Source organism: Mesoplodon densirostris, chromosome 1, assembly GCF_025265405.1.
Source record: "Mesoplodon densirostris isolate mMesDen1 chromosome 1, mMesDen1 primary haplotype, whole genome shotgun sequence".
Classification (NCBI taxonomy): Eukaryota; Metazoa; Chordata; class Mammalia; order Artiodactyla; family Ziphiidae; genus Mesoplodon; species Mesoplodon densirostris.
In genome coordinates this window covers 81525324-81552232 of record NC_082661.1, presented here as the reverse complement: position 1 = coordinate 81552232, position 26909 = coordinate 81525324, and the positions used below count along the sequence as shown (strand labels likewise).

The 26909-nt window shown below is 36.3% G+C and overlaps 1 protein-coding gene and 1 pseudogene across 2 annotated transcripts in view; both read left to right on the top strand.

The window, feature by feature from the left end:
* The window catches only part of LOC132483405 (bifunctional heparan sulfate N-deacetylase/N-sulfotransferase 4), a 244592-nt gene that overhangs the window by 119663 nt on the left and 98020 nt on the right, over positions 1–26909 (top strand). For both annotated transcript variants that reach the window (XM_060088706.1, XM_060088700.1), the window contains exons 4-5: positions 20526–20711; positions 22796–22924. In XM_060088706.1, the coding sequence (XP_059944689.1) occupies positions 20526–20711; positions 22796–22924 (315 nt within the window). The remainder of the gene's footprint in view (positions 1–20525; positions 20712–22795; positions 22925–26909) is intronic.
* LOC132493293 (guanidinoacetate N-methyltransferase-like) lies at positions 7649–13666 on the top strand (annotated as a pseudogene).

The window sequence follows — 26909 nt, the reverse complement described above, 5'->3', positions numbered from 1 at the left end:
ATGTCCTGGCTATTGTAAATAGAGCTGCAATGAATATTTTGGTACATGACTCTTTTTGAATTATGGTTTTCTCAGGGTATAGGCCCAGTAGTGAGATTGTTGGGTCATATGGTAATTCTATTTTTAGTGTTTTAAGGAACCTCCATAGTGTTCTCCATAGTGGCCTCATCAATTTATATTCCCACCAACAGTGCAAGAGTGTTCCCTTTTCTCCATAGCCTCTCCAGCATTTATTGCTTCTAGATTTTTTGATGATGGCCATTCTGACTGGTGTGAGATGATATCTCGTAGTTTTGATTTGCATTTCTCTAATGATTAATGATGTTGAGCATCCTTTCATGAGTTTTTTGGCAATCTGTATATCTTCTGTGGAGAAATGTCTATTTAAGTCTCTGCCCATTTTTGGATTGGGTTGTTTGTTTTTTTGTTATTGAGCTGCATGAGCTGCTTGTAAATTTTGGAGATTAATCCTTTGTCAGTTGCTTCATTTGCAAATATTTTCTCCCATTCTGAGGGTTGTCTTTTCATCTTGTTTATGGTTTTCTTTGCTGTGCAGAAGATTTTAAGTTTCATTAGGTCCCATTCATTTATTTTTGTTTTCATTTCTCTAGGAGGTGGGTCAAAAAGGAACTTGCTGTGATTTATGTCATAGAGTGTTCTGCCTATGTTTTCCTCTGTTTGATAGTGTCTGGCCTTACATTTAGGTCTTTAATCCATTTTGAGTTTATTTTTGTGAATGGTGTTCGGGAGTGTTCTAAGTTCATACTTTTTCATGTACCTGTCCACTTTTCCAAGCACCACTTATTGAAGAGGCTGTCTTTTCTCCACTGTATATTCTTGCCTCCTTTATCAAAGATAAGGTGACCATATGTGTGTGGGTTTATCTCTGGGCTTTCTATCCTGTTCCATTGATCTATATTTCTATTTGTGCCAGTACCATACTGTCTTGATTACTGTAGCTTTGTAGTAGAGTCTGAAGTCAGGGAGCCTGATTCCTCCAGCTCCATTTTTCATTCTCAAGATTGCTTTGGCTAGTCGGGGTCTTTCGTGTTTCCATACAAATTGTGAATTTTTTTGTTCTAGTTCTGTGAAAAATGCCAGTGGTAGTTTGATAGGGATTGCATTGAATCTGTAGATTGCTTTGGGTAGTAGAGTCATTTTCACAATGTTGATTCTTCCAATCCAAGAACACGGTATATCTCTCCATCTGTTTGTATCATCTTTAATTTCTTTCATCAGTGTCTTGTAATTTTCTGCATACAGGTCTTTTGTCTCCTTAGGTGGGTTTATTTCTACATATTTTATTCTTTTTGTTGCAATGGTAAATGGGAGTGTTTTCTTAATTTCACTTTCAGATTTTTCATCATTACTGTATAAGAATGCCAGAGATTTCTGTGCATTAATTTTGTATCCTGCTACTTTATCACATTCATTGATTAGCTCTAGTAGTTTTCTGGTAGCACCTTTAGGATTCTCTATGTAGAGTATGATGTCATCTGCAAACAGTGACAGCTTTACTTCTTCTTTTCTGATTTGGATTCCTTTTATTTTCTTTTCTTCTCTGATTGCTGTGGCTAAAACTTCCAAGACTATGTTGAATAAGAATAGTGAGAGTGGGCAACCTTGTCTTGTTCCTGATCTTAGTGGAAATGGTTTCAGTTTTTCACCATTGAGGACGATGTTGGCTGTGGGTTTTTCATATATGGCCTTTATTATGGTGAGGAAAGTTCCCTCTATGCCTACTTTCTGCAGAGTTTTTATCATAAATGGGTGTTGAATTTTGTCAAAAGCTTTCTCTTCATTTATTGAGATGATCATATGGTTTTTCTACTTCAATTTTTTAATATGGTGTATCACGTTGTTTGATTTGCATTTATTGAAGAATCCTTGCATTCCTGGAATAAACCTCACTTGACCACGGTGTATGATCCTTTTAATGTACTGTTGGATTCTGTTTGCTAGTATTTTGTTGAGGATTTTTGCATCTATGTTTATCAGTGATATTGGCCTGTAGTTTTCTTTCTTTGTGACATCCTTGTCTGCTTTTGGTATCAGGGTGATGATGGCTTCGTAGAATGAGTTTGTGAGTCTTCCTCCCTCTGCTATATTTTGGAAGAGTTTGAGAAGGATAGGTGTTAGCTCTTCTCTAAGTGTTTGATAGATTTCGCCTGTGAAGCTTTCTGGTCCTGGGTTTTTGCTTGTTGGAAGATTTTTAATCACAGTTTCAATTTCAGTGCTTGTGAATGGTCTGTTCATATTTTCTATTTCTTCCTGGTTCAGTCTCAGCAGGTTGTGCATTTCTAAGAATTTCTCCATTTCTTCCAGGTTGTCCATTTTATTGGCATAGAGTTGCTTTTAGTAATCTCTCATGATCCTTTGTATTTCTGCAGTGTCAGTTGTTACTTCTTTTTCATTTCTAATTCTATTGATTTGAGTCTTCTCCCTTTTTTCTTGATGAGCCTGGCTAATGTTTTATAAATTATTTTTATCTTTTCAAAGAACCAGCTTTTAGTTTTATTGATCTTTGCTATCGTTTCCTTCATTTCTTTTTCATTTATTTCTGATCTGATCTTTATGATTTCTTTCCTTCTGCTAACTTTGGGGTTAAGAAAATGGGAGGGCTTCCCTGGTGGCGCAGTGGTTGAGAGTCCGCCTGCCGATGCAGGGGACACGGGTTCGTGCCCCGGTTTGGGAAGATCCCACATGCCGCGGAGCGGCTGGGTCCGTGCGCCGTGGCCGCTGAGCCTGCGCATCCAGAGCCTGTGCTCCGCAACGGGAGAGGCCACAACAGTGAGAAGCCCGCGTACCACAAAAAAAAAAAAAAGAAAATGGGAATAGGAACATACATATCGATAATTACCTTAAATGTAAGTGGATTAAATGCTCCCACAAAAAGACACAGACTGGCTGAATGGATACAAAACCAAAACCGGTATATATGCTATCTACAAGAGACCCACTTTAGACCTAGGGACACAGACAGACTGAAAGTGAGAGGACGGAAAAAGATATTCCATGCAAATGGAAATCAGAAGAAAGCTGGAGTAGCAGTTCTCGTATCAGACAAAATATACTTTAAAATAAAGACTATTACAAGAGACAAAGAAGGACACTACATAACGATCAAGGGATCGATCCAAGAAGAAGATATAACAATTGTAAATATTTATGCACCCAACATAGGAGCACCTCAATACATAAGGCAAATACTAACAGCCATAAAAGGGGAAATCGACATTAACACAATCATAGTAGTGGACTTTAACACCCTACTTTCACCAATGGACAGATCATCCAAAATGAAAATAAATAAGGAAACACAAGCTTTAAGTGATACATTAAACAAGATGGACTTAATTGATATTTATAGGACATTCTATCCAAAAACAACAGAGTACACAGTTTTCTCAAGTTGTCCTGGAACATTCTCCAGGATAGATCATATCTTGGGTCATAAATCAAGCCTTGGTAATTTTAAGAAAATTGAAATCATATCAAGTATCCTTTCCGACCAGAACGCTATGAGACTAGATATCAATTACAGGAAAAGATCTGTAAAAAATACAAACACATGGAGGTTAAACAATACACTACCAAATGACCAAGAGAGCACTGAAGAAATCAAAGAGGAAATCAAAAAATACCTAGAAACAAATGACAATGGAGACATGATGACCCCAAACCTATGGGATGCAGCAAAAGCAGTTCTAAGAGGGAAGTTTATAGCAATACAATCCTACCTTAAGAAACAGGAAACATCTCAAATAAACAACTTAACCTTGCACCTAAGGCAATTAGAGAAAGAAGAATATCTTCATTTCTTGACTAATTTGTTTCAATAGCCTCTTCACTGGTCTCCAGTTCCACTCTTGACCCTGTTGAGTCTATTCTTATCAAAGCAACTACAATGATCTTGTTAACATGTAATTCAGTTTCTGTGACATTTTGTCTCAAAGCCCTTCAAACTACCTTAAAATAGCCCACAAGGCCCTAGCATCTGGCCTCTTATATTGTGTATTATATGCTCCCATCTCATTTTTTAATGAATAATACTTGAAAGTCTCCAGTGAGCCTCCCGTCATGCAGTCCTTGATGATGACTGTTGTTTTTCACAGTTATCATACTTATGTTGTGCTCCTTCTCCCAGTTTGGTGACTCTGGTTTTGACCCCAGTTTTCTCCTACACCCCCTACAAGTCACTGCTAACATAATGTCATCCAGGCTCTGGGGTTCTTGAATTTGGAGGAGCATTTCCTTACCTCCCATTCTCTACACCATGTACACACTCTTAAGATCAAATCAGAAAGGCATGGGTTAAAGAATATTTTAGTGGCATCATTTGTGTTATTTCAAAAGTTATCCTTGCCAGTACCGAAAAGAAGTTGAAGAGAGAGAAGTACTGCCTTTGTCTCTTCTCCCTAAAAGTAAATTGCCTGTGTTATAGTCTTATCTTCCATTTTCCCTTTTCCTTACCCCTTAAGGATGGGACCACTTATATTTTACTTCATTTTTCATATACTTCAATCTGTGTAATCCACTATCCTAATTCTCCATACCAAAGTTGCCATCCTACTTTTAGATTTAAGCCCTGTGATAGAAATGCAGCTATAATTGCTGGTAATTTCCCCTGATAAGCTAGAATTTCTAGACTGGGTTTTCAAATTAAAACCCACTATATTTTTGGAGACAATTTTTTGTATCAGTTTTTAATCCTGAAACAGGTGAAATATATTTTTAACCTTGAAAAAGCATTAAATAATGAAATCAAATATTAATGGCATTTCCTTGGAAGACAGAGCAGTGAAAATTTGCTAAATATTTAGTAAATGGAATATTTGTATGATCTTGAATATATTTAATTCTAGTTATTGGAAACCTATGATGAGCAAAATGGTGTTTGGAAAGAAGAAAATAATAAAATCACAGTGGGATGATTATAGGATACCAGCCAGCAAACTTGAAGCTCATTTATATGAGCATTTAAATGATTTTGTTACTGAATATAGAATGTTTATTTATAGACGGCATTTTCCAACAGTTTAAAAGTATTTCCATATATCCATGTGGTCAGTAAAGATATCCCTTCATCATTATGTCTGTTAATTTTTTTCTTTTTATATTATAAATGCATATATTTCTCATCTCTTGTTTGAAACTATTGTTCACAGACACAATTCATCCATTACCATATTCCTTTTCTGTGACAATATTGAAATATCACAGTCCTTTGTACCTTCCTGTTAATATTCTTGTGTTTTATTTACAATAAAAGTGAATAAAACTTTGTGTGAAAAAATTACACACCTATAGATTCAGCCTTTAATATATGTTATATCAAGATGAAATATTGTGTTACAATAAGTGAGGTATTCATTTGTCACTGAAAATCTTCAGCATTTGAGTGATTTATTGTTTTAAGCATTTCAGAGAGTAACCTTTTAAAATACATAACTTACCACTTTTAAAAGGGTAAATGTGTACTAAGCATGATGACACATTTTTCATGACAGCTAAAGGTTTTCATGTTAATACAAATTAGTTTACTCTACTTTTTTCCTGCTGTGCTCTCAGAGTCAGCTGTGATTATGTGGATTATTTGCTCCTAAACTATGTTCATAGAATTGTTGAATTCTTGTGTCTACTTTTTCTAGTTTTCCAGTCTATTGTTTGTAATGTTGGTAGCTTTCTCTTCTAGCCATTGTCATGTTATCTGGGCCTAGTAGCCAGATTCCCATTTCAGTAAAATGAAGTGGTCAAAGTAGATGAACACTGAAGCCCCTGGTATCTGTAAAATTATGTGAATCTGAATTGCTCTGAGCTTGGAAATCAGGTAGAGTAGGCTTCCTAGGTTTGTTTCTAAAGTGATAATGAAAGCTCTCAATTTCACAAATGAAAAAACTGAGATCATAAGTGACTTGTACTTGGTCACACAGAGAACCCACACTCTGCCTTGTGGTTCTTAATTCAGTGCTTTCAATTGCACCATACAACACCTCAAGCAAGAGCTGATGATCTGTGGGAAAACCAGACAGTATCTTCCCAAGGTAAAATGAACCAATTTGTGTGCCCTGTTATTCTAATGGCATTTTGTTAACCACAGTCCAGGTAATTAAGGTAATATATGTGTCTTCTGCAAAGTTGAATAATAGTTGAAGAACCCAGACCTTTCTTCTGTATTGAGAGAAGTAGATGTTATTGTATAAAATTTCAAAGATTAATATGGAAAATTTCATGTATTAATGGCATAATTATCAATGTATTGTGTAACAAGTGAAAATATTTTGATTTCCCTTTCAGCTACCCATTGACAGCAGATAGGTATAGGTTTTTGGCCTTTTTACAAGTAGGATGATATTGTTTAATAAAGTTCTTAGTTTATTCAAGCAGTCACTAAAGTTCTCAATTTCTGTTTTCACCAAACCTAGGACATGAAGAATAGGATAAACTTTTTGCCTGGAAATTAGAATTGGTTTTTAATTGCTATTAATATTCATACTGCTTAGTAATGGATTTAGAGAAAAAAATAGCTTTTCTTGTCATGTGTTGTATCATGGTCAGTCCTTGACTTGCCAGTCTGGTATTGATGGATAGATAAAAGAATTTCCCTTAGACAGAAAATTTCTACAATACATATTTATCTATTTGATTTTTTTAGCAGAGGGCACCATCAGACACCCCCATCCCCCAAATCCCTATTTTAGCTGCAGCATCTTTTTTCTGTATAGTAGCTTTTTTTTTCCTGAACACGTTTAATCTCAAAGGTATAAATGCCACCTACAGAATGCACTTTAATATTGGTCAGCAATAATTGAAGGAAATGAACTATTTATATTACTCAGATGAATTGATATGAATATACCAAGGTTTGCACCCATCTGTTCTGGATACCTTGTTGTCATTATTTTTAGTAAGTATAAAGTCTTGAAAGTCATTCTTTCTGTTTTATGGTTTTTATGTATTTAAATAATATTTTAAGATTAATTAGAGGAGCTCCAATTCTTTTCAAGAGCTGATACATATAATAATTGCAACATAGATTTCCCCCTAGGAGGTAAGCTAATAACTTCTTAAAGTAGTTGTTAATATTTAATTTACTTGTTTTAAGGTAAATAAATATTTCCTCAAAATATTAAATTTTATTTATATAATACAGAGCAATAAACTGTGCACAAAATACAAAAGAAAAATTCATGTTCCTCTGCAGAAAACAAAATCTTAACTATTTTTATACATAAAAATCTTTTATGATTTGAGTTTACCCTGTGTGTGACACAGCCTAATTGCCCTGAGTAGTAAGTTCATGTGTTTAGCTTCAGATGTATCTTGGTTCAAATTGCTTCTTTGCCAATTACTAGATGGGTGCCCTTAGCAAATGACTTAAAATTCCAGTGCTTTAATTATCAATGTGTAAACTGGAGATGACAGTTGTTTCTACCACATAGGTTTTTACGAGGTTTAGGTGATGTGTGTACATGTTCATATGAGTTTAATGCTTAGATAAGTGCTTGGCAAGTAAGTCTTTCAAAAAGCATTTGTCCTCCTCCTCCTCCTCCTCCTCCTCATCATCATCATCATCATGGCTACAATCATTTTTACCATATTTCTTCAGGAAGCATGTGATCATTCCTTTTGAAATAAGAGGTTGATGATGATTGTAAAACGACCAAGTGACTTTTTCAAGGTAATGTAATATGCAAATTGGGAACAGATACAAGATAGTCTAATTTGCTTTGCAGTCCTCCATCTATCCATCATTCAGTACTGAATGTGGTCACTAATTTTTAGTGATTCAAAGAGACCAATATCTTACCAAATATTCCAGGAAAAAGGAACATTGATGATAAAAGTTGTGTTTTTAAAGAAAATAAGCAAAATATTTTTAAAAAGTTGATCCATGTATATGTGAACTCTTGAATTTTTGAAATTATTGCTTTCCAATTATGTCCAAAAATTTTCAGATACTTCCTCCAGTGTGAAAAAGTAACTCCCGTCTTTCATTTGTTCAGCTGTTTGTTCATTTCTTTCTTCTTTCTTCCCTTTCTTCTCCCTCTTTTCCTTCCTTCCTCTCCTCAACAGATAATTAATGAAAGTGTATTATCTACTAAGCACTTTACTTGACACCAAGGATGCAAAAATGAATGAGATGTTGCTTATTCTTGGGATTTAACTTCAGTTTAACAAAACATTTTGGGTTTCTGAGAGACAGGTACAGAGCCCATCATAGCCACAAAGGAGACACGGGTTAGTTCTAAGAGGAAGAAAAATAATAAACAGGACAGACAATTGAGATAACAACACTTGTTAAAAATGAGTAGGTGTGCTTGAGGCAGAAGGCAGGAAAAGGGCATCCAAGCAGAGGGAGCGGTATGAGAAAGGGCACAAGATAGTGCCCCAAACAAAGTGTTCCACTCTTCTGACAAAATATATATCAATATATATTGCTTCAGTGACAACCTCTCTGTGGGTCAGGAAACTATTGCCTGTGGGATTTAGCTGCAGCCTGTTTTGGTATGGCTGGTCTGCTAAGAGTGGGTTTTATATTTGTAAACGGTTGTAAAAATCAAGTAAACAAAGAAAAACATGTGACAGAGACATTATGTTGCTGGCAAAGCCTAAAATATTTCCTACATAACCCTTTAGAGAAAAAGTCTTCCAAACTTTGACCTACACACTTTGACCTATAAAGATGCAGAGGAAGGTATGTCAAATTGTAATCATAATAATGGACAGTATTTAATGAATCCTTAATTAATGTACATCTATCCATAATGATTATTGGTAACTTGCTGTGCCCTTAGAAATATGAAATTTGTGGAACATAAAATACATTTCTGATAATTCTTGCCCTTATGAATCTCCAAAGGATCATAAAGTATTGAAGAAAAGAAGAAATTTGATTTGGTGTCAGAAGAGGCTTTGAGTTGGGAATTAAGAGAAAATGAGCCCGTGTAGTTCATGTGGAGCCAGAATATGAAGGAACTTTCCCCCTTAGGTTTTAGGGCCTCAGGGACCCTAAATCCAACTGTTCTGATCACTTTTGATTAGAACTCTACCTTCTGAAATTCCAGTTCTCCAGATTCTCATATCACCTCCCCTAATTAATGTATTCTAATCTACTGCTCTCCTGTTTACCTCCTAGATCAGGACTCTTATGTGCCTTTTATACATAAGATTAGGAAGTGGGCTGCTTAGAAACAAGGCATGAGAATTCTTATTTCTACATTCTGGTGGGGTAGGGTACAGATTAATACTTGGTCATCACTTCTAAATGCATACTCAGTACCCATTTTCACACTCTTTCTAGTGAATAAAGCCAAAGTTTGCTTGTGGAGCCAAAATGTCTAGCTAGAGGATGGATTTTTTCAGGTTTTATTTCAGGTAGAGAGCATTTAACATAGTTCTGGCCAATTAGATATAAAAGTAAGTCATGGTATGGAACTTCCAGGAAATCTCCAGGAAAGCAGGTTAGAGATGGCTGATGTTTGCCCTTCTGCACTTTGCCTTTGTTCCTTTCTCTTGCCTAGTATGTAGTCCTATTGGCTGGAACAAAGACATTCATCTAAAACATGAAGGAAAGGCCAAGAGAATCAGAGACCTCACTTCTGGCATTCTTGAACTTCTGAACCAACCACTCATCTCTGGATTTCCAATTACTCAAGAAAAATAAGCACTTTCTTTTTCTCAATCCACTGTTTCTTGTTTTTCTGATGCAAAGTTTGACCATTTCCTATCCAGTGTTTTTCCATTGCATTTTTTCTCTTAAGCTCTTTTGAAATTTGCCTATATCCAAACTGCCCCATTGTCTAAAATTTGTAGACCCTTCAAAGGAATATTTATATAGAATACCCTAAACATGGCCTAATACTTTTTAAGAAGTGTTGATAGTGAAAAATTTACACCTAATTATCAATCAATTATTAGATACCAGTTTTGTGAGTGAATTCTTAAAATGCTTAATAATAGCATAATTAACTTTCACTGACAGATTTTCATTTTATTGCTTCAATGATCAAACTTGTTTTTAATTAATAAATGATTGTAAGCTAATCAAAAGCCAAGGTTTGCAAGATTTTTTAAAAAAATTAACTCCTACTCTACTGAGTATACCCTATTCAAATTGGATAATCCATCAAAAGCAGCAGTTATCACATGTTTTTTCATTTTCTTTTCTTTTATTCTCTTTTGTTTTTCAATTTGAAAAATTCAGCTAGATAGTTTTTTCTTTTTTCTTTTTTTCTTTTTGTGGTACACAGGCCTCTCACTGTTGTGGCCTCTCCCGTTGTGGAGCACAGACTCTGGACGCGCAGGCTCAGCGGCCATGGCTCACGGGCCTAGCCGCTCCACGGCATGTGGGATCCTTCCGCACCGGGGCACGAACCCATGTCCCCTGCATCGGCAGGCGTGGACTCTCAACCACTGCGCCACCAGGGAAGCCCTAGATAGTTTCTTTTATGCTTTATTGGTAGGGGCTGAACATTTTCATCATTCTGTGATTACCTCTTCAGAGTCAACACTTCAGTTCCATGCAGTCACTTCTGCAGTAAACTGGGCAATATGAGAATATGAGAAATTGTTTTCAAACATGTTGACAGTGGAGAGCGTTAAAGCTGGTTAATAATATAGGAGAACTGAAGGGCTTGAACTGGAGTTGTTTTGAGATGAAAACTCTATTGAAACTTTGATTTCCAAATATCATGTCACTTTAACATGAAGATAAAAAAATGGAAATCTAATATTTGGTATGGCATGTCTACAGAAAAGTATAGTAATTTAACCATCTTTATAGGCAGTTACTTAAGTCATTATAATTCATTTGTTTTTTTATTATATACGTACCATTTATTAACATAAACTTTTTATCTGATGAAATTTATTTCACATGGTAGTAAAGTTTCCACAAAATTGGAAACAATCACAGATGGGAATTATTTTAACTCTTAGAGAAGGCACAGGATGTCACAGAGGACAACATGTAATAACCCTTTGTATTTTGGAGGTGGGGGAGAAAATTTACAACCAGAGGGATGGCTCATTCCTACACCAAATGTTTAAAGCATTTTTCCATAAATGCATTAAGCTGGCATTAAGGGGAAAAATGACTCCTAAGGGAAATCTCAGCTTGACTCAAAAATAATATTAGAAATATATTCCATTGCTCAGATTAAGTAATAGTTTATGCAAATCTATTTCTGCAAAGTGATGCGTTTAAATTAATGATTCTAAACCATCAGCTATATAATTGTGGAAGCATCCAAAAAGTTAGGAAATGTGAGCAAAATTTTAAAATGAAGGACATTCCAGCCAGTTTCAAAAAGGACAAGTTGCCCTCCTCTACTTGTCTACCACACACACACACACACACACACACACACACACACACACACACACTCCTAGCCATTTCACCTAAACCAGTGCTTTATTTCATGAACATAGGCAATCAGGTAGAAGATTTTTTTAAAATTATTTAATACTTGCTGTGTATAGATATTTGAGGTACTAAGAATGGAAATATATGGGAAGGTAAATTAGTTACATTATTTACTTGAGATAAAATTACAAATGAACATATTGTGAAAATGCTGTGATTTGTATTAAGCAAAATTATTTTGAGTACCTTCTTTTTGCACGTTTCTGCTTATAGTAACTATAGAAATGATATCATAATGTAATGGATCATACTATTTTTGTTTCCATCTCAACACATTTACAAAGAATCTTGAATGTTATTCCTTCCAGGTTAAAGGCATTGTTAGAAGCTCTAAATATTTACCATCTGGTATCATTTCTCTTGTCACTAACTTACATCTAGAACTAGATCTTTCCATGCAGCAGAGGCAACAATGAAGAGAAAGGTACTAAAATGCAGATCTAGTATTTCCTGAGATAGCCTGATATCACATCTTTGCTGCCCCAAACTCTTCACAGGTCTTTGCTTTCCTCTTTATTAAGCTTTTCTCAAGTACCCATCATTATAAGCATTCCCTTGAATCCTCCCTGAACTCCTTTACATTTCTTGGTTCATCAAACTCCCTTGCAAAGTCTCAACTCTTTTTAAATCCAAATCTCTACCTAGCCCACTCCTGTACCCCTGAAAATGAATGTGGCTAGGATCAACACTTAACTGTTCTCACTTTAAAACATGACCACAGAGGTCAAGTGGAGCTCAATACTGCCCAGAAGTTACACAGAAAGTCCTTATTTTTTTCACAATCTTACTCTCCTGGATCACTGTTTCATACCTTCTCTTTCTGCAAACTACTACATGTCTTGCCCCATCTTCATTCTCAACTGATGAGTTTCTTATTTCACTGAAAAAAAAAAAAAAAGAAGTCAAGCAATTGAAAGAGGACTTCCACATGGCCCCATTACTACAACTACTACTTCAACGTGGTGATAACAAAATGTAAATATAATAATAGGTTTGATTTTAATTTGAAACATGAGCATGTCCATACAGAAAAAAAAAACATAAAAATTATAATAATCTTCATAGCTAGTTACTCAAGTGGTCCTAATTATTTAGTACAATCTTTTTGAATATGTAGGTACCCCTTATTACCATAAACTGTGTTAACAGTGACCTAAATATACATCGTGGCTTGGCATGCTGTGAGGGCAGCACACAATCCTGGTTTCTGTCTTGAAACAACGAATAAAAGACCTAGAAATGCAAAGACCAAATTCTGTCCTTTTGCACTCAATCACGTCCCTTCCCAACTGTTCGAGAATATCATTCCAGGCCCCCACCCAGAAGGCCTGGCTGGGACCTGGCCCTGCACATCCACAGCTTGCGCGGCACGCAGCACCAGCGCCAGCGCCGCGACCCGCGTCTTCACGCGGGGCGGGATACGCACCTGCAGATCCTGGGCGAGCTGGCGATGGAGAGCTGGGAGACCCCTACCCTCAAGCACTGGCGGCCGCTGCTGCCTCCAGAAAGGGCCAGGTCCTGGAGGTGGGTTTCGGCGCGGCCATGGCAGCTACGAAGGTGCAGGAGGCCCACATCGACGAGCACTGGATCGTTGAATGCAATGATGAAGTCTTCCAGTGGCTCCAGAACTGGTCCCAGTGGCCTCCCCGCAAGGTGGTTCCCTTGAAAGGCCTGTTGGAGAAGGTGGCGCCCACCCTGACAGACAGTCACTTTGATGGGATCCTGTACGACATGTACCCGCTGTCTGAGGGGACCTGGCACACACACCAGTTCAACCTCATTAGGGACCATGCCCTTCTGCCTGCTGAAGCCAGGTAGCATCCTCACCTACTGCAACCTCACCTCCTGGGGGAGCTGATGAAGTCCAAGTACTACTCAGACATCACCACCGTGTTCCAAGAGACGCAGGTGTACGCCCTTCTGAAGGCGGGCTTCAGGCGGGAGAACATCCACACACAGGTCACGGCCGACTACCGCTACTACCCCTTCCGGTGGATGATCACGCCCGGTCACCAAGCACTGAGGCCACTGGGCCCACCCGCTCAGCGCCCACAAAGCCCTGGGGACTCCGGGCTTCAGGTACTCCCAACTCCCACGACCCTACTCAGCACCTTAGTGGCCGGGAGTGCAGGCTCTGGCCTCTCAGCCCGAGCCCAGACCCTCGCCAGCTGTGTGACATCAGCAAGCTTCCCTAGCCTCTGCAACGGGATTACCACTACCTTCCTCCTAGGGTCTTGAGGATGAAATAAACACTAACGCTGGGTTTGGCCAATCAAAAAATTTTAAATATATATGTATATAATTTAAATTATATATATAAAAAACTCTAATTCCATTAGTTCTTCCCTGTCTTCTAAATCATTACGTTTTCTATAAACATATAGCTATTTCTCCCATCTTTAGATAGTCCTGTGCTTATGTTGTTTCTCCAACTACAGCACCATTTCTTGACTCTTCATTTTAGCAAAACTTCTTAAAATCATTGTTATACTCACTTTCACCATTTCAGCTCCCTCTAGACTCTCTTAAATCCACTCTGATTTTCTTGCCCTTCACCACTCCACCAGATCTTCTCTTTTCCAGTTCATTAAAGGACATCCAGTGTTAAACCCAATGGGCAATTCTTAGTTCTCCTTGGAAATTCCTGGTCATCTCACTTGTAATACTCTTTCTGAGTGCATTTTCTGGATTTCTTCTCTCCTCTCTGCCTTCTTGATGTTAATCTGTCCCAAAAACTTAGCTTTCCTCTTCTCTCTGTTTACACATTCATTCTGTTGGTGATCTTAATGAGTTTTATAACTTTAAATAAAATTGATATGTTTTCAGCTCTCCAGCTGAACTTGCTCCTCTAAATGCTAAACTTATTTATTTGACTTCACAATTGAATGGGAAGACATTAGACATCCAATTGAATGTCTAATCTCAAACATATGTCCTTTCTCCCCCAAACCTGTTTAATTTTTAAACTTTCCAGACTCACTTGATGGAAATTCTATCCTTCTAGTTGAGCACCTTATCTCATGTTGCATATTCAATCTATCATCAAATTCTGTGGCTCCACCTTCACAATATATCCAGAATAAAATCACTTTTCACCAGTTACATTGTCTCCACCCTGGTCCAAGCTATCATTATCTCTCACTTAGATTGTTACCAAAACCTAGTAAATGGCTCCTACTTTCCTCCTTACTTCCTTTCAGTCAGCTGTCAACATAGCAGCTAGAAGAATTTTTTTTTTTTAATGATAGTCTAGATCATCTATCTGCTCAAAACTTTCCAGTAGTTTCTCATCTCATTCAAGGTAAATACCAACATCCTTATTGTGGCACATTAAGGACTTAAATGCTCTGCACCCATTCCTTCTTGCCAGTGATACTGCATCATACTACCTCTGTAAAAGCAGAGTCGATGAGAATGGTGCCCCCTGGAGTTGTTCAGTAAATAACTGACAAGGCCACTTGCAGCAGTGCCACCTCTTGACATCATCTCTTGCTACTCTCCCCCTTTGCTAACGCTGCTCCAAAAGCAATTGAATTCTTATTCTTCCTCAAAAATACCTGAGGTTCTTTCAACTCACAACAATGTATATACTGTCCTTCTGCCTGGAATGATCTTCTCCAAGTTATCTGTATGGCTTAATCTCTTACAACTTTAGACCTTAATTCAAAATATTATCTTCTCCATGAATAATCTATTTAATATTGCAACCCATACCCCTTCATTCCTCTCCTTTTCTCTGATTTATTTTTCCCAATAGCTCTTAGCCCTTCTAATATAATATACAATTTACCTACTTGTTTTGTGTAATCTTGGTCTCACCCCACTAAAATACAAGCTTCCCTATGGCAGGGTTTTCTGTCTGTTTGTTCACTGCTGTATCCTGTGCAACAAATGGCTCCTAATACATTATAATACATAATAAATATATATTGAATGACTGTCAATGAAGTGGGACTTCTGGGTACCCAAAGTTAACAATGAAAATGCTTAATCAACCACATTTTATACAGTGTGAATGAAGACTTGCTTAGTCTTTGTGTTAGTTCTTTTCAAGCAGCTAAGTAGACCTTCAGCAGGGTCAAGAATATTAAAGGGATGTGTCTCAGTTGCCCAAAATAGCTCTACTTAGAATTGGAAAGTTGACACTATAGAAGCAATACTATTGCTGTGCTATTTCTTTTTCAAAAGAAAAATCATTTGTAACACAGAGCTCTCCAGAGATTTGTCACCATTTACTAGGCTTCAGTCCAAAAAGTGTAAGGACTGACCCAGCCAATTTCCAGGGTCACACAGTCATTGCTTTTATCACTTATGAAAACAGAAGATAATTTCAGTTCCCAAAACACTGTGCAAAAGCAATGATCCTAGGATCATTCTCAAAGTTGACCAGTGATTCCACATTGTCCTTATTAAAAGGAAAATTAGATAATGAGATCTGTTTTCTTTAGCACCAGTGTCACTCCCTAGAAGTTGTATATTTAGGAAGACAAATCAATACTTTAAGTTCAAAAAGTTACTGTTCAATGAACTAGCTCTTTACTACAAGCACATTCACTTATACAATCATCATTTTATTTATTTTTCTTTTCTATTCATTTATTAAATATCTATGATGAATTTAATAAAAAAAATTTATTTGCTATTTCCTTTAAAAAATATTTATTCAACACCAACAATGTGACAGGCATGGTGCTAACACTGGGAATATTAAACCATCCTAAATATATTAGGTCTTGTTTCACAAGCCATATCTCCTGGAATGTAAACAGAAGGTCATAATAATAAGGAAAACTGCCATTTGTCTGGCTCTTTCTCTTCTCTGTATCAGGACCTCCAACCATTATTCAGGTTACTGTCCAGCTATTTGTGGTAGATGTAGGAAATATCTCTTATATGTCCATGAGTCCAATCCTCCCAACTCCTAGTTTTCTCCTTTTCTTCTCTGGTTCTCTATGGTGTGCCAGGTCTTCTAAAGAGTATCTACCAATGACTGACCACAGATTATTCTTTCCACCTCTGCATATGATGCCTGCAGTTCTTTTTGCCTGTATATTAGGACGTGGTTATCCTATGAAGGGATATTGCTTTACGTGCTGGCACAAAGGTGCTTGCAAGTCATCAGAATTAATCCATTAGAGCAATGTTCTTTCAATGCAGTCTGTTCCCCTTCTTTTGTTATAACATGGTTTCACCATGGGGTTGACCTGTGAAATTTATCATTTAAACAGACTAGTCTCCTAGTTATTTTCTCTATACACTAGTCATTGACTGATCAACATAGGATTTAACAGTCATATATATAACATGATAGTATCTAGCTAGACAAATAGGTGTTTCACATGTATCAGTGAGTTTTCTTGGAGAAATACTGGGCAGTGCTTTAGCAAACTCTTCTTCTAGTTTTCTTAGTTTCAAACCACTGACATCTCACCTGAACCTCTTAAACCTTTTATACTTATTAGAAAGGGGAAAGACCACTTGTATCAGTCAGATTTCCATGATAGACACAGAAGCCATTTGGAACTTTTTTAAAGGTAGTTTTTATTCAGTGATTTAAGTGCTTCCAAAAACTTTGGAAGGGCTGATGGAGCAGATTCTAGGCTGTACTCTTCTGGGACTTTGCAGAGCCAGACAGAACTGGTTCCCTAGCAGGGCCACCGCTTTTAAAGCTGCCACTGGAGCTCTGACAGAAGCAATAAGTTTTCACCACTGCCCTGCAAATGGGCACCAAATACTGCTTCAGAAAAGATCTTACGTACCAGCAACAGGAGCCAGGAGCTGCCAGACTTTAGCAACTGCCCACCTACTTCCTTCTGACATCTATCCTAAGTACTTCTAATTGGCTGAAACTTGTTTGCATCAAAAATGATAGCGGCAGAGTTTGGGAAATGTATAATTTTGCTTTATAACCCCCCCCCCAAGTAAAAATAGAGTGGTAGGAGTTCCAATTCAGAAATATATATTAAAACCAATTCCCTTTTGTCAGTCAAGTGCTTCTAGTCATTAACTTGGAGTGGGGAGAGAGGGTCACAGTAGTAGCAACCTAGTAGAAAAGCAAAAGCAATGAATTTAGAGGACTTAGTATAATTCTAGCTCTGACATTTGTGAACATGAATAAGTCATTTGCTTTCTCTGAGCCTCAGTTTCCACATTTGCTAATCCAGACCACCTCACAGGGTAATTATGAGGATAATTTTAGACATGAATGTAAAAACACTTCATAACTATCAGGTACTAAGCAATTGCAAGAAGATAAGATCAGTAGGAATGATTAAAGAAAAATTAAATGAGATCATGTCCATTATTGTTAGATGTTTGGTGCTAAATATATTTTATTTTAGTTTTTGAAAAATGATGACCCTATTTTTATATAGTCTGTAAGTTACCACATTATCTCATTTTCTAATCAACTGGGAATTTCATATAAATAGGAATGATCAAGTTAAGCTTCCCATAAATATTTGTGGTGCCATCTCATATTATGATATTATAGAACTCCTAGATCTTTTCAAAGACATTGTTTTAATAAATAATAAAAGCCATGTTTGAATTAGTTTACTCTGTCATTTACATGTCTAATTATGTAGTCTCAAATGCTTCCTTCAAATTTTGCATGTATATTAGGACGTGAAGTCCTTCAAATTTTGCAATTTTTGTGATCTTGTGTAAATATGTGTTTAGCTCACTTTTTAGTTTACCAAGTCACTGTGAAGGGTGTTTTAAGCTCTGAACAGTAAAGAATGAAGGTTGCTATAGCAAACCCCTTAATAACAGAAAAAGAGTTTGACTAGGGAATTACTTTTCATTTTGTGTTATCATTTAGATTGAAAAAATATAAACTCATAATTACCTAGTGTGATTTACTATTTTGATAGAGCTCCAGTTGTCAATGTGATAAGATGACCTTATAAACAGTAGAACATTAAGCCCCCAGAAATCAATAAATATAATAAAATCCTTTTACTTCCTTCCTACTCCCCAAATCAATTGCTTTTTACCTTCTGGTTTTTTCATGAAAGTTCTAAAATTCATTTTACTACCTGTCAAAAGTGAAATGTCTTTTTTTTTCTGAAGAGATACAGTTGTTTAATATTTCAATTCTCTCATTGTTTTATTTTTTATCTCTTTGCTTCTGGAAGATTTGCACACTTATCTAGTGTTCTGGGCCCAAAATTTGAAATAAAATATTAAACAGTGATAAAAAATGGACACTAACAAAATGATTGGTGAAGACTATTAGGATTCATACACCGATGATTTTGTTATCCTTCTAGTCATGGGACAAGACAGTTATGAAACCTCGGTATGAATCACTTGAAAGAGTAGTAAGAGTATAACAGATTGTCTTCTCCCTTTTTGTAAATCAGAACTACTTCTGTAAGCAACAGTCACACAAATTCTATTTACCAGACAGAAAGGTTTGAACACCCTTAACCTTAGATTTCTCTCATGAGAAAGTTCATCTGTATCTCATACCCAGTGCATCCACATCTTGGCTACTCTGCGATACTCATCCTCAGAACAATTTGTGACAGTTCACTGGGCAACATGGAACTAACTAGGGATCTAAGGCTTTTTCCAGTACATGCTTCTCAGTGAGTGTCAGGGTAACAGTAGTTGCCTGCTCCCTCTGGTATTTTCCTAGTAGTTTTGTTACTGGACTTTTCCAATTTTGCTTTATATTGAAAATACAGGCTCCTGGAAGAAGTATTTTTCCTCTGCACACACAAAGAAATGAATTTTCCCCAGTACCTAGCCAAAGACTCCAGATCATTTTACAGCAGTAATTTCATAATTCAGTCCTTCTACAGTCATTTATTGTAATAGATGTTAGAAAACACATACTCCTAGTGAAAGAGAGATGAATTTGGCTATACAATGAGGGTCATTCCATAAAAGGAAGAATGAAGGAAACTTGCAAAATATTTATGGCCCATCATCTGAACTGAATGTGGCGTATGACTTAGGTATTGTAGATATGTGACCCATTCACTACTTTCTTATTATGCCAAACTGAATTCTTTTCCTACGCTGTGTGTCATGTAATAGAAAATATAAATGGCAATTGTCAATACTTTTGTGTTCTGTTTATTGATTCAATCAGCCTTCATGTATTACTGTATATTGTCATTTATAACCTCAATTGATGAGATTCAATCCTATAAGGCATCTTTATAAAGCAGATAAGTGTTTAAAGGGAGAAATATATAGAAGCAGAAATTAGAAGACTGCAGATTTGCATCGTGTACTTCACAATATAATACCATTCTTCGACAATTTTTTTCATATTCTTGTTTTAAATTTATACCTCATTTCCTTTAGAGTTGACTGTCTACCCAAGGCAAGCATCTCATAGTAAACAGTAGGCTTTATAAAAATAAATTGAGCTGCTAAGATCCAAAAACAATCTTCACTTTTCCTTTACCATCTGTATCCAAAACATCACTGAATCTTGTATGGCACTTATCCCCAGGCATTTAATCCGACCACCAACAATCTAGTTTAGGTACTCATGTGCCATTGTAATAGCTTCCTAATGCACGGCCTTGATTCATTTCTTCCCCACTTCTAGTTCATCTTAACATGTTACTATATCCTTCTTCCTAAGACATAGAGCAGATCATGGCCCTCCATGCTCACAGAGCTTCCTGTCTATACTATTCAAATAGAATAAATCCCAATCCCTTAGGTCAACAGTAAAAGCTTATCACATTATGGTTCATACCTACCTTTCTGGTTGTCTTCAACATCATAGAAACACACACACACACACACACAAACACACCCCATATTGGGCTATTCTATCTTCCATATTTGGGTACTTACTCAAGTGGCACCTTTTTTTTTTTTGTATCTGTCTGAGAAAGGGCCATATCTTCTTCCTCTCTTCCCTCCAAACCTTCTGTATTCAAAATTCAGAGTTAATCTTAGCTACGTACCACATGCCCAAAGTATTTACTATGTCTATCATAGGATTATAAAAATCTACCCTATTAGTTCTTATATTTCTAATCCTTAGCATACATGTTTGTGGAAACAATTTTAGTTGAATTCAATTGACCACACTCCATATGATGTTGTTCTGGCTTTCTTTTAGGAACATGGAATACCTATCAACATGGGTTATGCTGTGGCACCACATCACTCAGGGGTCTACCCAGTTCATATTCAGCTGTATGCAGCTTGGAAGAAGGTCTGGGGTATTCAGGTCACCAGCACTGAAGAGTATCCACATTTGAAACCTGCACGGTACCGAAAGGGCTTCATTCACGATAGCATCATGGTGAGCACATACTGCTGTGTGTATTGAAGGTTCTTAGTATCTACATGTGGAATGAAGACAAAATCTAACTTCAAAACTCTTTTACATGAGTATCATAAATCCCTTGTCTACCATGGTGGTCACACATTAATTCATTGCTTACCCATAGACTTGCTTCTTAAGCTGTGGGGTAGTTTTGGCAAATTCAAGGCAAGCTCAGAATATTGGAAACGGGTTTCATATAGGTCATCCACTGCAGTTTCTGGATTAAAGTTTTGTCTAGGGATCTTATACTTCTGGGGAGTTTCTCCATGTCTATTAAACACCTCTCAAGTCACTACACTATCAACAGACAGAATCTAACAAATAGCATATGAAAGCTAAATTTATCTACTCAGTTTATTTTGGATTTCAGACACTCAAGAATCTTAAGATAGCATTTTTCATTGTTCTTTTTCTTGCATACTATGAAAACAAAGGTATATATTTTCTTTTCAGATATATTAATTGAAAAAATAATAATCTGATGTAAGAATGATATGCTCCTATAAATGAGAATAAAATCAAATGAATATTAGATGGGAATTTATAATTATTCATTGGAATGAAAAAAATCCTATTTTTTACTTTGAGATAAAATAGTTCGTTTTAAAACTTCCATCCCCACGTCCAGTGCCTTAGATCATGTTCTCATCATCAGTTGCCAAGATCATAGGAAAGGTTTACAAACTGTTCTCCCTCCTTTAAATATTTACATCTTTTCAGTCCATTGTTCAGATTGCTATTAGAATTATCTACCTGTCTGTCTGTCTATCTAATAATTATCTAAAACCAAAGAAAAAGTAATAGCACATATGTTAACCAGAGCCAATACTCAATATTCTTTAATCATAAAACTTTAATATTTTATTGTAAATTGGTACTAGAAGACCTAAAGAAACCTTGGATTTAAATGGAGCTATTGATAATGCAAATAATAGTATATAGTGTCCATAGAAATCCAGGCGATATAAAAAGTATTCCTCTGATATAATTGCAAAGCAAAGTGAAAACAATTTTCTTAACTGAGTAGCATGACCATTTGGTATATTATTAAATAAAAACATTCCTTTAAGCCAATACTACACACATTCATTTACCTTGAATTTAATACAAACTGTTATGAAAATTAAGCAAAGAATAAATAAAATTATAGCCATTCTGTGCAATTGGATGCATTTTTCCACTAGATTATAAATAGTTTTTTATTCAAAATAAGTTTCGGAATAAAATTACTTATTTGCTTTCTCTGCTGAACATTCAGATGTACAACAGAATTAACCACAGAATATGCAGGAAGCAATCATTAGATGATCTGACTACTACTGTGATTAAATTTTTAATTCAGAGTAGGCAAACAAAACAAAGTAAAGGTGGCAAGGGTGATGAAAACTCATTGTTTTGAATCCCAGAACCTGAGGACGATGTAAAACTGTATTTCAGAAACAAGGAGAGTAATGGTCTAATACCATGAAAAATGCAACCCTGGAGAATCTCTATATTTGAATTAAACCAACCCTAAGAAGACTTTTATTTTTTACCATTTCTTTAACATAACTCAGATGATGGGTGAGATTTATAGGCATGAATGAAAATGCTTTAACCTATATGTCCTATAGCATGGGTCCCCAACCCCGGGGCCACAAACCGGTACTGGTCCACGGCCTGTTAGGAACCAGGCTGTGCAGCAGGGGGTGAGTGGTGGGTGAGCAAGCGAAGCTTCATCTGCGGCTCCCCATCGCTCACATTACCACCTGAACCATCCCCTCCATAGCTCGTGTTACTGCCTGAACACCCCGCACCCCAATCTGTGGAAAAATTGTCTTCCATGAAACCCATCTCTAGTGCCAGAAAAGTTGGGGACTGCTGTCCTATAGCTTTTATTTAGCAAGTCTCTTAATATGTGCATAATTACACCAACATCAACTCTTGATTACAGTAAGATTTTGGCTTTATCAGTTAAGGAACTCCAATAGGAATGAAATTCACAGACTCTGAAGTCATGACACAGTGATGGAGCTTTTAATTAAGTCGTGTCGATGTGTTGCTTTTTTCTTTTTCCTCAGGTCCTCCCTCGACAGACCTGTGGGTTGTTCACACACACTATTTTCTACAAAGAGTATCCAGGAGGCCCCCAAGAATTGGATAAAAGTATCAGAGGAGGTGAACTTTTCCTCACAATCCTTCTAAACCCAGTACGTATTCTACTTATGCTTTTTACTGTAACATCAGAACTTTCAAATATATGTTTCATTTTATTTCTATTGTCAACCCTCTCACAAGAATAGTTGGTAAATACTAGAGAGAAATTAGACTAAATCTCCAAATATTCAATTCCCTTTATAATCGTCAATCAAGAAAAACACAGATTTGTTAAGATTCATATGTTGAATATAACAGTTTAATGTAAGATATTTCAATATTGTCTCCTATAGTTGAATTGTAGTAAAGACATATATACAGTTCTATAACCACAAATTAACATTCACAATATTGTGGTGCATATTTTGTCTATAAGTTGAATTTGCTTCTAGCTCAAGGTATTAGTAGACATACATTTCAGTCCCTAAAAATGATCACAATGCAAAACTGCATTGAAAATACACAGCTATGCATTATCTTTGTATACTAGGGTCATCTGAGGCCTGTTTTTAAAATCTCCATTAATTTTATTTGGAATCAAAGCTAGAGAATTTATCCCTTTCAATTGTGCCCTTTCATCTTTCAAAGTTTTGCAATTTTATTTCCAGTTATATATGGAAAAGTATAGCAGTGTGGGAATATATTATCATTAGATAATGTTGAGATTATTTCAGCATTCTCAGTTTTTTCCAATAAAGATTCCATTTCTGAGGCCTTAAAGAGGCATGTCCTTTTTTACATCCCACTGCACCAATAAAAAATATGAAATAGTGAGTTGCATGCCATGTCCACCTTGTTTAGTATAAGAAATTTTCATACTCAGGGAAAATGATTTATGCTTTAAACAAAACTATAGCCCAGTTGTCTGTGGCAAAGCTCCAGGTATGTTTTAAACAAATTATTTAGATAATTTATATATGGTGTTTTTAATTCCTGAAGAAATTAAATAAAAACCTACCTTGTGTAAAGATGAAAACTTTTAAATTGGATTGGAGGGATAGGGAAGCGGGAGGCAAAAATGCTTCACATGAGTGTGAGTAATCAACAAACCTCCTCAAACTCCAGAACTATTAAAAACAAAACAAAACAAAATGGTCTGTTGTGTTGGGGTACCACTAAACTGGGGAACAGATTGGTTGCTCTATGATCTTATCAAGAAACTCTATTTCTCAGAACTTGCTTGCTCTCCTGTAAAACAAGCTTGTTGAACTGGACAATGTTCCTCAAAAGTATTCCTTTTGGATATTCCATTTTTTTGTGTATAATTCAAATTCATTGAGATTTAAAAGAATCAAAAACGTTACAAATATATTTTTTGGAAATTGAGGTATGCATGTGTATGTTAATGCAAGCAAATGTGGGAAATCTTTCTCTTTAACCCTTCCCTCACTTATTGAGAATTTGATCTCCATAGAGGCAAGGGTCACATCTTCATACCGTTTTCACTCTGGAGCTACACTCCCAACCCCAAATCTGCTCTGGTCACCTATTCAGGGGAAGAGATAAGCATCAGAACACTGATGATTGCCTCCCCAAAACCTCTTGCTCCCCAGGTCTGATTGTTACTGATATTTACTACCTGGGTACCCATCTGACTACTTGTCGTTAAAGAGATGGATTTATAACTGTTTTAAAAATTTTTGAATTCAGTACTCTTTATAAAACATCATTCAGAGACTAATAGTTGGTCCCTTAAATAAGATGAAAGACTATTTGGCATTTCTATCTTTAGCACTTGTTGTGAACTAGCTTAAAAAACTTAAAAACTTACCAGTGTAAGGTAAAAACTTACCTTACTTAAAAACTTACCACTGCCACACAGATTTATTTTAATTGCAGAGGAAGAGAATGGTGGAAGAGGGGAGTTTTCAGGAGATTCCTAGAGTCCAATCACAAACTGCAGTTACTTTATCATTGTGAATTGCTGGTGATCTTAAAGTAGGATCCATGAGTAAAGGAGAGAGACCCAGATAGACACAGAAGAAAGAGCAATGCTAGAGATAGTCAATAGTGTGGATAATATAGGACATTCTATGTATGGTGATACGAGCCTGGATCAGACAAATAATGATCCACAAAGATATGGGAGTAAGGAATAATGTTGCGCAAAACATGAATAGCATAGCCATAGGCAATCTAGGTAGATGCTACTCAGCTCTCTATGGAGACAGACTGCAAGCAGCATCTGACAGAACCCAGATCAAAACAGGGCTTAGTTCTAGAACTGCATATGCAGAAGTTACCAGATATATTAGTCAGGGTTCTCCAGAGAAACAGAACCAAGAGGATGAGTGGGAGAAGAGATTTATTACAAGGAATTTGCTTATGTGTTTATGGAGGTTGACAAGTCTCAAAATCTATAGTCAACAAGCTAGAGTCCCAAGAGAGCTGATAGTGTAGTTCTAGTAGAAGTTCTATGGCTTGAGAACCAGGAGAACTAATGGTATAGTTCCAGTCCAAAAGCTGGTAGGATTGAGATCCAGGAAGAGCCAATGTTTCAGTTCAAGTTCGAAGGCAGGAAAAAAAACAAAACCAAAAAGCAACAATCTTGTTCAAAGGCAATCAGGCAGGAGGAGTTCTTTTTACTCACGAGAGTGAGACTTTTTGTTCAATTTGGCCTCAACTGATTAGATGAGGTCCATCCACATTAGGGAGGGCATTCTGCTTTACTCAGTTGATCAATTCTGTTGTTAATCTCATCCAAAAGCATCCTCACAGACACACCCAGAATAATGTTTGAGCAAATATCTGAGTAACCTGTGGTCCAGTTGAGTTGAGACATAAAATTAACTATCATTCCTAATGAGGAACATAAGGTGGGAGCAGACTGGAAGTAAGTGAAATGAAAAGGGGAACACAGAAAGAGGGCAGGAAGTGATGAATGAAGTAAAGATAATGTAAGCTTGGAATTTTTTGTACATGTGTCCTATTGTGAATAGAGAGGCATCACAGATGATGGGCTATGATCAATAGTCACTTTACCGATGTGGAACAAAGAAGTATTGAGGCTGCTTGATTAATTATTATTTTAAGTTATATGGTTCCAGCAAGGCTGGCAAAGATGGAGTCTGCAGGAAGAGAATGAGGAAAGAAGAAAACAAAAAATAACACTGATACCCAGCCTTCTCCTCTGGTCTATTCTTTTTCTCCAATCATCACTTAATTCTTTGTCAGAATAAAGAGTATCTCCTTATTCTTTCACCAAAACCATGCTGAAGAAAAAAAATCTATAAATTAATTGATGTGAAGGTATGTTTTCAACAGTAATTAATTAATATACGAACTCTAAAGAATATTTGTAATCTAACAGAGCCTATTCCCGAATGAGAGGTCTATGATTGTATTAATTTAGGTATCAAAGTTCCTTGGGCAAATATGATTTTAGTAAAAAGCATTCAACATCCATGAAATCATAGAGAAGGATGACTGACCACCTCTTCTACCTAGGAAAATTGATGTCTGTGAGGACTTATAAGTAGGAAAAGCGATCATAGTGTTAGCATAAACTCTAAAGATTTAAGGCCAATCTAACTTTATTTCATTTTTTCAATAATGATCTATACTTTCACATCATAGAAATACTGTAGACATCCTATACTATAACACCTCTCCTGCGTGGTGATTTTCTCCTCTGATTTGTAAATGATCCATAGAATTTTGTCCTTTTACTTTTTGGTTTTCAGTATGTTAATGAATGAATGAATAAAGATATAGATAGCATGACACAAGGCTGGCAGTGAGGGTAATTACACCAGATGATAATGTTAATACCCAGTTATACTTAGCAAATTGGAGTGATAGACAAAATCTAGCAAGATGAAATTTAGCAGGGAATAATGAAAAGCCCCAAAATTACTTTCAAACAAAATAGTGTATAATGCCAGCATTATATAAGGATAAATATTATATAAAGATAGAGCAAATCTGCCAGAAAATTGTATGGGCTGCATCATGTCCTATTCAGTTCCTTGTCATTAAAGTTGTCTAAACAGAAATTTTGTAGGAATGTGGAATCTTTTATTTTTAATCTGATGCTAA